At 45.2% G+C, this 15,254-nt stretch overlaps 1 protein-coding gene across 1 annotated transcript in view; it reads left to right on the plus strand.

The window, feature by feature from the left end:
- LOC8028483 (organic cation transporter protein-like) overlaps positions 1-15,254 on the plus strand; it is a 109,472-nt gene that overhangs the window by 79,156 nt on the left and 15,062 nt on the right. Inside the window, exons 7-9 of the mRNA XM_040205960.2 lie at positions 4,377-4,462; positions 6,664-6,878; positions 7,434-7,615. Coding sequence (XP_040061894.2) covers positions 4,377-4,462; positions 6,664-6,878; positions 7,434-7,615 — 483 coding nt within the window. The remainder of the gene's footprint in view (positions 1-4,376; positions 4,463-6,663; positions 6,879-7,433; positions 7,616-15,254) is intronic.

A 15,254-nucleotide genomic window follows, 5' to 3' on the forward strand; every position in this document is an offset into this window, starting at 1 on the left:
TAACGTGTAATATATCAATATGAAAGTTCTGGAAAATGTAATATGGAAGGATGCTTCATAAATCGATGTCTCGTAATTTTGATTATTTGACGTGATTTCGCCTATATAGCACCATAAAATATTACCATTTTAAATTTTATTTTTTAGTTGAAAAAAATGCGTTCTCTGTACAATTTGTTGCTTACTTTTTAAATTTATTATATCCAACCGAACGCTCACGTAAAATATCGTGGACGATGGGACCTTATAACTCGAGAAATAATTTTTTTCAAAATTAGAGACTGGCCTACTAAAAGCTGAATAATTAACCAACAAGTAGAACGAATCGTTATATCGAGAAATTAAAGTATTGTTGAAAAACAACTCTTTAATTTGACATTAATTTTATAATTGTAGGATACATAGAAAGAAAGTTATAAACCTTCAAAAAAGCCCCGAAGCGTCGTGCAGGGTGGGGTTGCACCTTCACACGACGGAGGATTCCCGAGGACTTCACGGCACGCGCATCCCCGTGAAGAAAACATCAGGTTTTGCGATGTGCAAAAGCCTCGCGTTTCCGTCCCGTGATGTGCGTGCATCGGGGTGTGAATGCCGCTTTAAGGATGAACGGAGTATACAAGCGGGTCTCAATACTATTCGTGCGTAGAAAAAAAAATTATATAAGTAATTGCCAGTGAACATAGTGCCACGGCACTTTTCACAGATGTTGTTTAGGTGCTGTAGTGATCATACTTAAAATCTGTGAATGTAAATTAAAAAAAAAGCGAGAACAATTCCTATGCCCAGCAGGACAACTGGAGAAAACCGACGGGATGACGCTGCTACTCACACCACATGATTCAAAGACATGAAACATTGTTAGAGATTAGCGCCCTAATGCATGTTAACGAGATTGAGCGTGTGTGGTACTCATAGACTAGTAGCAGCGTTAACCCGGAGTTATTTGTTTGTTTGTTTTTGTTTTGTTTTCCTTCCGAATAGGGGGAAAAATAACAAGATTTTCTTTTCTGGCACCTTTACCATAAAACCAAAACTCACAAACTTTTAGTATTATAAATGCACCACTTAGAGGCACCTTTGTGAAACTTTTCATGGCGCTCTGTTCATTGGCTTCGTTATGTGAATGTAGTTGCGACAACCTGTAGAGTAAAATAGAACTCCTCTTACGTGCAGTTTTTTTTCTCTCTTTCTTTCTTAAAAACCGATGCACAACTTCGGTTTTCTGCAGGGAACATAATTGTTTTATCAATCCGGTCTCCTAAGCTGCAAGAGGAGCCCAGTTGGGGCAAGGTAAAAAATGGAGCGGTAAGGCAAGGCAAAAAATTAAGAAGGCAGGCAAAAACGGAAATGCGAAGTTTACGTCGGCCTTTAAAGGGCGCATTAAGAGTAGTGTGCTGCATTCAGAGTATTCGTGTTAAATATTATGGCGAAAGCAAACCCCTCATAAGCGATTTGCGACCGCGGAGGGCGCGTACATGCACATTCCTTTACTTAGGACGCCTTGAGCAGCTGAGTTATGGTGCCATCCAGGGGAACGGCGCGAAACTTCATCGACAGCGTCAGGCGACAACGCTTCCAGTACGCGCGCTCCGGGTAACGTTTCTCGAAAGTATCGAGGAAATCGTGCTACAAACGGTAACACCTCTTGCAGCGTGCACGGTTTCGGGTCTGGGCGGCCACTTTCATATGCGTAATCTTCGTCGTATATATACGGCAACGACCATCAAGTGTGGCTACATTAAAGCGCAGGAGTGTAGTACCGCACTTCTCCCGCTGTGCTGTGAGTACAGGAGGTTCTCGGCGCTTAAACGGGGATCGGGGCGAGACCCAGCGGCTGCACTCAAGGCTCCCATTTGTCGTGCTCGCATGCGAACATGCGCGGGGCACTGGATGGCTGAATAGTATTGGCAAAACTGCTGGTATCGGGCGGTAGCCTGTGCCAAGGCAGTGAAACAGTTCGGGAAGTTACCATCGGTATCCTGTTCAGTGTCGGCGCTTGGGCCGCTGGGAAGAGTGGCCGCGCATTCCTCTGGTGCGCCGTTCCTCTGGCTCGAACTTCAAGGCGCTCTTGGGTATTGCAATTCAGAATATTGGGGCACTCGAAAGCGATTGCCGAACATACCGTGAGTAAAGCCCCCGCTCCTAATGTATAGTTGCGCATTGCACGCCGAGCGTGAAATCGGCGACTGCCAGCTTCGCGCTGCTCGACTTCTCGAGGCGACAACCTCGGATATGAAAGCCCTAAGGTTGACCAAATAAGTGCTATAGATTAAAAAAAAACATGGTTTTAACATTTTGCTTATTGGAGTAAAAGTGTGACAGTACCTGATATTGTTTCTTTTTTTTATTCAGTAGAACTTTAAATGAACTACTTCCAAAACTCCCTGAAGGCGACACCGCTCGCGTTGCATTATGGCACCTTCTTGGCAACAAAGAGAAGTAGCATGTGTTCGATGTCGATCGCCCGCGTTCACGAAGTAGTACATCTCAGCTCTGGATTAAAATAAGGGTGCGCTCGCTTGTATTGCCTCGTTCATCTTGATAAGAGCCCGCGTTGGGACACAGGCCTCCAGCGGCCGTAAAGACCTGCCTAGACGTAGTAAGGAGTAGCAGTAAGGCCTTCCGCGTCCCTTACCTTCCTGCCGACGCCACTAAGGCTCCAGAGTGCAGCATGAAACTCTTGGGTCACGGATCATTTGAGACTAGGATATTGAAAAGATGGAACATAATGATCGCCCCAGTAGAATTCTTCTTCTTACTTTCTTTGTTTACCTGCGCACAAACTGTGGCACATCGAGAGCACGAGAAACGTGCCCCAGCTATTTATTCGTATTGGTGGCAACACCAAGTTTAAGGAAGGTCACATACTGAAAAATGCGTGCAATGTGTTTGGTCGTGACGGGATGTCGTGAATTAAAGTTGACAAATTGAAACCGAATTGGTTTTCAAAGTCTCCAACATGGTTTACAAAAAAAATAAAACAGCGCCAAAAAAAAAAAAGAAATTGCGGTGGCTTAGCTCGGCTATGCCAGGATATACGTAGCGTGAGCTTATGCGCACAAAATGAAAGGCGCCATCAAGCGGCTCCGGTGCAGCGTCACACTTGGCTAGTGCGCAACGGAGGCGCACAGCTGGGCACGCGGCGGCGCCAGTGCTTCTGCCGCGGCTATGACGTCACTCCTCTGGAATGTGCCGACCCGTGAGGCTCGCGCGGTAGCAGCGGAGCGCGCGGCGGCGGCGGCTCCGGCGCACCAGCTGTGCGCCGTGTGACGTCACTGCTCCACGAGCATGCGCAGACCGGCGAGGCGCGCTCGGCGGCGGCGTCTCCGGCACGCCCAGTCTGCGCCGTGTGACGTCACTGCTCCTCGCGCTTGCGCAGATCGGAGCACGGCTCAATATGCGAGCCACACGAAACTACTCGATCTCGGCCAGTGTAGCTCACGCTACAAAAAGAATAGAACGGACGACAAGAAGAAATGTACAAGCAGAGCGCCGACTCTTGATGTTTGTACACTTCGTCATCTTGCCGCCCATTTTTTTTCTTTTTTTGCGCTGTTTTATTTTTTGTTAATTATGTCCCTCTAACTCTGCGAATTTTTCGCCCTAGCACTCAATGTGCTTTGCGCGGCACTGCGCCGCTAGGATGGCTTCGATTTTGCAAGATGTCTATTGCGTCCGCGCCTCTAGACTATCACACTAACATGCAGATCACATAGCCCACACGAAAAACTGGCTAGCAATCCCTCGATTCCGAGTCCAATCTATGTCGAGAGTAATCTTGTATGCTGGTTGTAATAATGACCTTAAAGGGTCTAATATTTATACAGCTTTAACCTGCGTGTCACGGCCCAGTGTTACGGTCGAGCGTGATGTCTCTCATGGCCAGCCAGCGTATAAACACACTATGTGTTAAAATATACCTCAAGCGCATTACATGGTAGAACCTTAAATTGTTCTAAACTATAAATTTAATTATCTATGCGGAGAGCAAGTCGTCTGCGCGGGGTTCGCGGTGACGTCAGAATGACGCCTAGTTTTGATTGGCTTCGATTGGAAAGATAGAGGTTAGACCTCAAGGCTGGATGCATTTAGGTCTCCCCACTATTTTTTCAATCATCCAATAAGAGCTCGGCGTACTGACATCGTCGAACCCCTGGACGAAAGGCATATGAACTCGCGCTCCAGATTGCTGCTGACATCTTATGAAACGCAGGGCTTTTGCCTCTTTTGTTCACGCCTCTTGCTTCGTTTATTTCTTGGGGCGTCCAACGGCGCGATTTCATTGGCTGCGGATAATAAGAACGTGCTCTGTACATGCCCAACCCTGCGTTTCTTCTGTTGTCATTGGCTATATGATTCCCGTGGGCTATTTTCAGGCACTGGATATCGGCCGCGCGACAATACCTGATCTTTTTTCTACAAGGACGTGGGCCACTACAACAACGGTGTTCAGCCTTCAACTGTAAGTTCCCAGGAAGCGGTTCAGATGCTACTCTGCTACATAGCCTATTTTTCCTAAGAACTTTCTAAGTTTCATTCACGTCAATCTTCGCTCGGCTGCGGCGAAGGTGAAATGTGAGAGGAGTGTTACGAAAGGCATGTGATTTCTTTTGAAAAGCTTTAGGGCGGTCGGGTCTATTAGTGACAGTATGAGTCTACTTTTACCAAGGTTTGTTATTAAACAGTAACCGCGGTCAGGTGGCGGACCATCTAATGATAATGAGGTTGAATGGGTTCGAGCCTCATCAACCAAGGCGTACTCCTTGTTGTCTCGAGCTTGCGTCACCCACGCCCATTTTTGTTGCATCGCAGTGTTAGAAGAAAACCATGTACGCAACCACGCGGACATCAATGCATTGTGGTCGTCAGCGGAACGAATGTTAGGGCATCTCATCGCGTTTCTAAAAAAAAGACACTGCCACCCTGTTTACTGTGAAGGCCCTATAGTTACAGAAAGATTTCTCCGTCTTCCATCCGGATCGCAGAAGCAGTTTCCTAGCTTCGACAAACGAGTACGAAAAGCATACAAACCGAAGCCGTATTTTGCCCCCCCCCCCCTCCCCCCTAGATCTTCGCCCTCAGTACAAAAAAAGAACAGCACCGGCTCCACGGTGGAAGGACACCGGACATAGAAATAAAATGTGGCCAGATTTGATTTCATATCACTTTCATCCCCCCAAAAAAAATTGGAAAATCAAGATTGATGCGTTGTTGTAGCATGTCTTCCAGGCAGACGCCACCGTAAATACTGACTAGCACATGCTGGAAACGGCAGCGTCTTCTCTTCCCCTTCACGGTGCCTCACGTATCATAGTTCCGGAAGCGAGCGGTTGTGACGCGTTCGAAATTCTTGATTCAGGACACTAGAGTCGCCCCATTGAATTACTCCGCGGGGTTCTTGAAATATAGAGCCCACTTCAAAGGAACAAAACGACCACGTGCTGGAGCATCGCCAACTAAAATAACGAAAGCCTGTGCATTAGAATTGTGAGTGCATCCCCATGAAAGCGTGCAAAGACGCATATTGGATACGAGGGCTGCGTCAATGTTCTGCTGTGCCACGTATTCAGTGAACGCGTCGAAGGACGCACGGCATCAGGCTCGGGTTCAATACTTACTTCGCGCCATCCGGCTTCAGTGACGTTCCACTAAGAAAGGATTTTTCTTAGGTTTTAGACCTTACTGTGAACCAGCGCCTTAGTTCGCAGGCCTTTATTATATCAGGTGGTGTTGACTGGAGATAGGGGTCTCTATAGCATTTTGACCTGTCATCGTTTATATAAGTAATTATTGGCGCTTGTGCAACAGCAAGTGTGTCCTGCGAGTTGACCAATTGCTTTACACCGACAGCTGCTAGTAGAACACTTCGGGCTTTCGCGCCGTCGACCGCGCTGGATATCGACGCGGGCAATTTTCGGCCCTCCTCCAAATCTTTGCACGGGCCGCCGATGGCAAGATAAGAGGCTAGCGAGATAAGATGCATGGTCATTCAAGGTAGCAAGATAGCATGCATCGTCATAACAACAGTCCCCACCGGTCAATCTGGCAGTGCACTAGGATAAGTGCCTATGTGACCCAGAATTAGCACTAACAACAATTCTTGGGAAATACGCAGCTAAAACTGGCTTAGAATTTTACGATGCGTTTTGTATCAGAAAGAAAGGGGAACGTAAGTGCGCTAATGCTTCATCAATGCATCTGACATATACAGAGTATTATTTTCCAAACGAATAGCCAGAAAGATGATATCAATAATTTGTCGGTGTCAATAAGCCTTTTTGAGGGTGCGCTTCGTCTTGTCTACTTCATTGTCCCTATTTATTCGGCGCTTATCGTTCAGCACGTGTGACCATTCGTACCCAAGTGACGTACGAAAACACGCTCGTTTACGCAGAGAGCCGAAATGCTCTATACTTAAAACACGCCCATCGATTTCAAAACGCTATAGAATTTTCGTTCGATGTTTCACTCGGTTTTACACGAAGCGCCTATGCAGACTCTGTGGTGCGCGATTCCACTTTTAGCGTTCATTCAGTCCATCTGCTCCGAAGTGACACCTTAGCGGCTTTCGACGTCACATTTCAGCTGTAGCGGAGTTTCACCTTACGGGTTGCGTAAGTGACTACACTTTCTTTTTTTTTTTTTTTTCACGCTCAACTCAAGAATCGTGTCCAGCATGCTCTGGTACCACCTGACCGTGTCGAGCGCCGGTGTCGGCGGCAGTCCCTACGTGAACTTCACCATCGCCGCGTCGTCCGAGTACCCGGTGAAGGCCATTAACGTCGTGCTCATCAAATGGTGCAAGAGGCGCCGGGCCATCGCCGGATCTTTCACGCTCTCCGGCATCGTCCTGCTTGCCGTGTTCTTTGTGCCCCAAGGCGAGTTCGACCTTACTTGAAGGCGGCAAAGGCGTTGAACAGCAACCGTGGAAGATGCTTCTTTCACGAACCAACCTCACTTAGGGCTGGTTCAAACACTTGCGCTTGTTCGCAAGAGTTCGCTGTGACCGGTGTTTTACCATTTTGTGACTAGTTGCGACCGGCTGCGGAGGGCAGCCGGTTCTAAGCAGTGTAATGGTTGCATCAGCCTTTTGTGTGAACTCGCGTCTAGTCACACGCGTCGTGCCCTAACATATGGCGACCGCTAATGTTGCTTGATGGACTTCTGAAATGGGTATATTCGCTCAATATTTTGTTTTGAAATTCGAAAAGGAAAGAATTATAGGTCGCATCACGACACCTGCGTGGCGCTGACTACAAAACACTCCCCACTTGACTGCCACTTCGCTTCTCCTGTCCTTTTTATGGCGACCTTGCAGTCAATTTTTCTGGCGCTGAAGGAGCGGACTATCACCCTATATAGGGGGGCGGGGGGGAGGGGGAGGGGGCCAGGCCACTGTCTACTCATTTTATGTGGGAGCCTTATTTTTTCAGATTACGCGTGGACCAAGCTGTGCCTGATCATTTTGGGCAAAGTGTGCACCTCGGTGAACGGCGCCCTCTTCAGGGTCCAGCTGAGTGAGACGTACCCTACCGTGGTGCGCTCCGTGGCCATGGGATTCTGTCTGACGGTGGGCCGGCTGGGCACAGTGCTGGCGCCCTTCTTCAACGACCTGGTACGCTCCTCGTCGGGCTGGGAGATTCAGATCCACGACGCTCGGGGGCGTACGAAAAGAAAAAACAAACATGTGGAGTGAGTCGACAAAGCAATTTCGGCACTCTGATTGGTGCGTTTTTATCTACGTCACATCGCCTGGTTTACGGTGGAAGGTGAGGAGGAAGGAGGGGGTGCGACGCCCAAGCAAACCTCATTGAGACAAGCGCTAGCCTTTGGTCGACTTCCAGGTTCGCTTACTCGATATGCGCAAGCAAATCTGGCGGTCGGCTAAAGGCTAGGGCGTGAGTAAGTGAGGTATGTTTATGAAAGGCTAGGGCCTTCCTTTGTCTCTACCCGTAAACCAGGCGATGTGACGTCCACGAAACTGCTGCAATCAGAGTGCCCAAAGAGACCGATCTCAAAGCCAGTTCCATTACTCCACCGCCGCCGCCATGCATCGTGTGAGCTGTTGTCCTTCTGCACGAGCGATGACACGCCTAAGGGTATGCGCAAGCACGAAATGGCACGAGTTGGCTCGTGAACTGGGCCCGCCTTTTAAAAACTTGGGCTGGTGTGTATGTTCATACAGCCTAGAACTTAGTTTGCCTCAACGGGCGACTTGTCTCCCAGCTATAGATGATCAATTTAACCAGTGCGGTACAACCGCTACAGCCTGGGGTCTTTAACGTGCACCACGCAGTAGTGATACACGACCGTACGCCGGTACGACGCTCATCCAGATCGAAACGGGCAGGTGTGGGGATCGAACGCCCTCCCTCCTATACACTACAGTTTTGACAGCGTAATGCAAGCGCGGAATGTGAGTGAGATCGGTCTATATTGACCGATGAACAAAACTGTCTTTTTAGATATTTGGAAAGAAACAGTTTCACAAAAAGAACATCGAAAATGCAAAAAATAAAACGTTTAAATTATTTTTAATTTTTTTTTTTTAAATTTTGCCCATGTTTTACGACAGTTGGTTTCACTTAAGCGGTTAATATATTTTCAAGAAGCAGAAAATATTATGGATCATTTTTTTTATGAATAAAACAGCGGTTTGTAATTTTTGTAGCTGTTTTAGTATAAAATAGCGAACTTGCTACCTGGAGCAATCTTGCCTCCAATTTTAATTGTTTACTCGGGATCAAAAACGTTACGAAATGGCAAATTCGGCTCAAACAGATGAATAATAACACATCAGTGCTTCCTTAAATCTTGGAAGATCATTGATGGGCGCAATCCACGAGAAAGGCGGTTCCATTCAGAAGAAGCTTTGCTACGAAGGAATTGTAAAAAAAAAATGTTTTGCATGTTGGTACGTCTGTTTTGCAGTGATGGTTAAAATGAGAAGATATGTAGACGGGATCATTGATGAGCTGGCCTTTTTGTATGGAATTGTTAAAGTATATTTTATGAACGAACCACAGACGAGAAATCATAATTCGGATGGAAAGGGGAGGCAATGAGAGACTAGATTTAATAGAAGTCGCACTAGATGTACGATGATAGTTGGATAGTGTAAAGCGTGCTGAACGGTTTTGGATGACTTCGAGTGCTGAAATTAGTATTTATGTACCAGGATCCCAGGCCGAACATGAATATTTGAGCTTAGGGCGTGCTACTGTTTTGTGAAGCAATAATTTTAACGATGATGGAGCTGAGGGAAAGTTACGTCATAGGTTTCCAAGCACGCGATTACTTTTGTTAATGACATATTGGGTATGAAACTTCCATGACAGATCAGAGCTAATATGAACACCAAGGTATTTGTCAGATGGTACGTCTTCAAGAGCGTTATTTTACAATCGGTAAGCAGGGAAAACTGAAATTTTACGAGAACCTCTCTTTACATTTGTTAATATTCAGCTTCATCTGGCACGTGTCAAACCAGGTCGAAATATCGGTGAAATCAAACTGGATTATGAGAACATCAGAGTCGTTAATAATTTAGCGATAAACAACGAAATTATCGGCAAACATGTGTATGAACGAGGTAATATGAGATGGTAAGTCATAAATATTCAAAAAAACGTAAGAGAGGACCAAGGACAGAGCCTTAAGGCATACCGGAATTAACGGGGGTCCACCTTGAGTTTGGTTATTAACAGTAACAAATTCTGATCGATTAGTCAAAATATTCTTGCCAAGTTAAAATGTTTGGGTCGATACTGAGTAGGCTAAACGTGTTTATTAAGAGTTTATGCGACACTTTACCGAAAGCCTTAGAGAAGTCAACGAAGTCGCAATTGGTCTGAGATCCAGGATCAAGAGCTGAGTGGAGGTTACGAGTGAAAATCAAAAGCAGGGAGTCACACAAACATGATTTGTGAAATAATGCTGTAAAGAGCTAAAAAGAAGTCAGACTCTAAGAAGCGTGAAATTTGTGAAAAGATTACGTGTTTTATGACTTTGCAGGGTATGCTAGTAGGAGAGTTTGGCTGGTAATTAGAAGGAAATCTCTCTCCCAATTCATCACTTTCTAGTTTTTAGGTAAAACACCATGATCAAGCGATTATTAAAACAATGCTAACAAAATGATTGATGAATACATTTTAGTGTTTTTTTAAGAAACTTGGGATTAATTTGGTTAGTGACAGAAGTTGACATCAACTTGAGACCATCAATAATATTGAAAATAACAGCGGAATCAAATACAAAAGGAAAGATTGGCGAAAAATTAGTAAGAGGAAGAACAGGATGCCTGGCACATATGGCTTGACTAAAAGCATTGGCAAAGCATTCTTTCATTAAATAGGCACAGTCATCACAGGAAATTGCCCCTTCTTCACCATTTCTAAGTTTTATTCAGTATTATAGGCTTAGTTTTCGATTTTAATACGTTGCGAAATTGCCTTGGGTAGTTAATAAACAAAAATGGGGATTTTGAGTTAAACAAAATATATAAATATATATTGCAGCATTGATCGCCATTTTGAATGCCTCGGCTTCAAAATGGTATGCCGTCCAACGGTCAGTGCATATATATAGTTTAGTTGTTCTGAAAAAATTATTTTTCTTAATTCCTAGCCTTTTTAGTGCAATATTGAACCACGGGGATTTCGAGTTCGATTTTACAACACGAAGGGGAACGTACTTTGTGATCAATGTTGCAATGTTGTCCTTAAACAGACGCCAGTTTGCCTCAACAGACCGCTCCAAAATGTCATGCAGATATAAGAATCATTAGATATGCAAACTTCGTGGCTAATACCCTTTCACTTACGCGTTAAAAAAGCGATAACTGAAGAAACCTTGATACGTTTTGTTGCCCGCAATCGGCCTTTCCGTTTCAGTTCTGTCTCAGATACGAAATGCACACTTCCAGCACTGAGGGCATTGGCGGGGGGAGGAGGGGAGGGAGAGGGGGAGGGCGGAAAGGAGGAGGTTGTGAGAAGTGTGGGAAAATGGACGCTCAGTGGCCTAAACAGCAATTCCATTCCTTTATAAATTTAGCGGGGAAAATGACGTCACGTGATTTGGTGTCACGTCAGCTATCAACAAATTAAGTTTATCCGCTACATCTAACGGGAAAATTGGCTTCACGTGATCTCAAAAGCAATTCAGTTTCCCCGCTAAATTTAGCGGGAAACTGACGACACATGACCTGATGTCGCGACACTTGTGGGCAAATTCACTTTCTCACTTTCTCCTTGGTACAGTCCAACAGGTAGTGTGTATTGGATGGGTCACCGGTACAGTGTGGCATACTGGCCGACCGAAACGTCCTGGCAGGAAGTGGGTGTAACGTGATGCCATGAGGGTTCGTGTTTGCGCCCGTATGATGCGGGTGCTGTCGGCTCGGCTAAATCGAGGTGACGGAAGGTGTAGAGTGGTTTTGGGTTCTTTGAGTTTAAGTAGTATGGTTGTGCGCTCCTTGTACATTTGTTTTCGGTGTGTGTTCGCATCAGAGGGTTTCGGCCAGGGTATGGGAGGTCCCAGATTAGATTTCGCTCGGGAGAGCGCGTGGGCTATTTGATTACCTCTCAGGCCCTGGTAGGTCGGTATCGACTCGACAGTAACATATACGTTGGGGTGTAAGTGAATGTGTTTCTGTAGTGTAAAGTGTGTGTGGGACGATAGGTCCTTGTCTCGAAAGCTGCTGCACGCTCCCTGGTTGTGTTTGAGGATGAAAATTTGATCGCATGTGTTCTTTAATGACTTCGGAAGTGGCCAGAATTTCGGCGGCCATTGGGGAGGAGACACCTACGTGGTCACGGGGCGAGAAAGAGCGGGGTCTGACTACTGCCCTTCTGCTCTCGGCTGGTGTGTTGCTCGCGTCTGTCTGTGTAGTAGCATACGTCTATGTCTGGTGGTGTACGGGCGAGTACCCGGCGAACGTGGGCCTGGCGGCGGGGTTAGTGGTTTTCGGTTGACATGTTCTGCGGGAGGGAGACGGCGGTTATGCGGCGAAGCGAGTCACAGGGTGCGGGGGATTGTGGGAGGGGTGGGGGTCTGGACATAACGTACAACTGCTGAGTGAGGAGGAGGATGTGCCCCTGTTAAGATGCCTGCAGGCGTTGGTGTTGCGGATGTTGTTGGATAGTGACGCAATCCTTCATAGAGTTAAAAAAACAGCGAAATTGACGTTAGCATTGTTGGAAGTGGGGGGGGGGGGGGGGAGAAAGAGTTGATTGTATATTCGCTCTGCGTGTGAATCAAGGAACCCCAGGGCAAGTCCCGTGCATTTTCGAAGTATAATTTTGATATTGTAAGGCGAATGCCTTACTTGCCCCGTTACGCGAAAAGGCGTCGGCGTTGTGCCCGAAAGATGGTCATATAATACATCATCAAGTATGCGCCGCTCAAGATCAAAGCGGGCGAGCATCATAAATAAAAAAAAAATAAATAAAAACACAGCAACGCAGACGCTTCATCGCGGTAGGTGGCGGGGGCCCTCAAGCCCTAAGCGGACGCACATCAGAAATAAAACACCAAAAAGTGCAACAACGCAGATGCTTCCTCACGGAAGACGTCGTGAAGCCCGCGAGGTTCGCCCCGCCTGCGCAGTGGGCAACCGTCATGTTACCGCCGGAGCACCGTGTGGAAAAGGAAGACTTGCTGTGCTCCTTGTAGGACCGATTACTTGTTGGAATGCGCCCTTATTCCTACACGTAAGAAGTGTTACGTGTCTCTGCCAAATTATTTTTTGCGTATGGGGTAGCGTAGGGTATGGGAGAGGATACATGACTCAAGTGTAGGCGAGCGCTTCGAGTGTCTTGCGGAGTTCGTGCTCCTTGAGGCCTCGACTGCTTTTCGTAACGCGCCTGGGCATGTGGTGATGCACATGATTTGGGTGTCTGATATATCTCATCCACACATCGGCTTTTCTATTCTGCTGGAGATAATAATAATAATAATGATCTTTTATTTTCCTTTTTACATCAAAAAAAGGGGAAAGAAGGCAAAAAGCTTCTACTGCAGCTTGATCAGGCCCTAGTTCCGATACACACCTTGGTGGAATAACAGCGTAAAATAGAAATACAGTACACCCAGACAATCAAATATGCACCAGAACGCCACTCCAATCATTATACTGGTTTATGTATAAAGATAACTAAAATACATATGCCACTCAAATAGAAACGAATTCAGAACACATGCGTGACACTACACGGTATCAGATAAAAAATGGGATTGTAGTATTATGTCTGCTAACATTCGATTTGACCTTCCAAGTATACACTCATCATTTGCTTCAAGCTCATTCAGTAAAGACGGCAACACATACTTTAATAATGTAAAGCCATAATTAGTACGGGGTGTTAAAACATTCCAGGTTTCGCCATGGCGGGTAAGGTATTTACGATCTAACCTAGTTAAACGTGACAGTGCAGAAATGAAAAAGTATTGTTGTGTTTTAAGGCTAAATCATAAGTTACCAGCAACCAAAACTTGTGCAGTTGTTTATTAGAATGATGCAAAAAAGAAACATTTGAATCAATTCGAATAACCCTCTTTTGGGTTATCAGTAGTCTTGTGAAGTTATGTTTTGTCGTTTGGCCCCATCCGCATCTCAAGATGACTAAAGATGCAAAAGATTTCATCAAAGTTCTTGAAGACTTACGACGGGAAATGAGAATCGAACTAAGAGGACTAAAGGAAAGCGTAAATTACGGCCGCAATTCATGCGATGACTTGAAAAAAGTCGTTGACGACATTAAGGAACTATGGAGGGAAGTACAAACACTGGCAAAAAACAACAAAAATTTAGAAACTGAGAACTGCAAGCTAACTAGCAGGTTGGAAGAAATAGAACAATACCAAAAAGCAAATAACATTTAAATCCAAGGAGCGCCAGAAGTAGGCGATCCCATCACCATTGTAAAGCAGATTGCAGAGCTTCTAGGCGAGCCTATAACCGACGTGGGCGTTGACCTCTGTCACAAGGTGCCTACACAAAAACCGACAGAAAAAAAACATTATCGTACGTCTTGTACAACGAAGGAAGAGAAACTCTCTGATGCCAAAATGTAAAAATATCTCGGTGCTGCTGGTGCGGCATCCCCCGTGTATATGAATGAGCACCTGACTCGACTATGCAAACAAAATCTGGGAGCAGCGATCGCTCGAAAACGTGCCGTATGATGAAAAATTGTTTGGTCATCGGGAGGAAGGGTATAGGCACGAAAAAAATGAAACCTCACCTATTATCTGGATTGCTGACCGCGACGACGTAGAAATAAATGACGGGGTAATCTCGGTTTTTCCGTAGATCTTATTTCAAGTACAAATTATACTTTTAATAAATGAAACATCCGATAGAATGTAGATATGTTGACGACACATCATTTAACCTCACTTTCCGTAAGTTTGAGAGTAGTTTTTCTGCAATCCACGTTAACAACAGCAGTATAAATAACAAAGGTGACGACCTGGACATTTTTTTTTTAATCTTTGAGCATGCGCTTTGACGCATTACTTTTCTATGAGACCTAGATTCCCGAACATGCTGAGCCACCTTACTTTAAAGATTATAAATGTGCCAGTTTAGGCTGAGAAAATTTAAAAAAAGGGAATGTTGCTATCAGTTTAAAACAAAATATTTTTGGCGTGTTGTTGAAAGTTTCTTTGTGATCACAGCTCACGTTGAAAGCCTTGTTTTAGATGCAAAAGTGTTATTATTACTGTTATTTATAGACCCCCCATTGGTAATCAGGAAATTTTTCTTGGAAGAATTATAACTTTTCTTGGATCGACCTCCCAACTATTTTTGAATTATAGGTAATACAAACATCGACCTACTAAAATGTAATAGTTACGTAATTGAGATGAACAATCTTTTATCTGCTTGGGGATGTACTAACGCTGTAACACTGCCCACTCAAGTGACATTAGAAACTTCTAGTTCAATAGATGTATGTATAACTAATCTCAACACTACGGAAGCCACATCTGGCGTATTTACACACGATATAGGCGACCAGATGCCAGTTTTCTGCCCGACATCTATCTTTCATGGCAAAAATACACCAAAACGCGATAGTTACTTTTCGCGATGCATAAATTAATAATCACTGGTAACTTTTTCTTTCCTGCTCGAGCAAACCAACTGGGGGAATGTCCTTTCGGAACATGACCCCAATTTTGAGTATGCACTTTTTCAAACAAATATAAGCTTTGTTATGACGTTGCTTTTCTACTTATTTAAGTAAATA

This window comes from Ixodes scapularis, unplaced genomic scaffold, assembly GCF_016920785.2.
Source record: "Ixodes scapularis isolate PalLabHiFi unplaced genomic scaffold, ASM1692078v2 PGA_scaffold44__24_contigs__length_19508400, whole genome shotgun sequence".
NCBI classification, from domain to species: Eukaryota; Metazoa; Arthropoda; class Arachnida; order Ixodida; family Ixodidae; genus Ixodes; species Ixodes scapularis.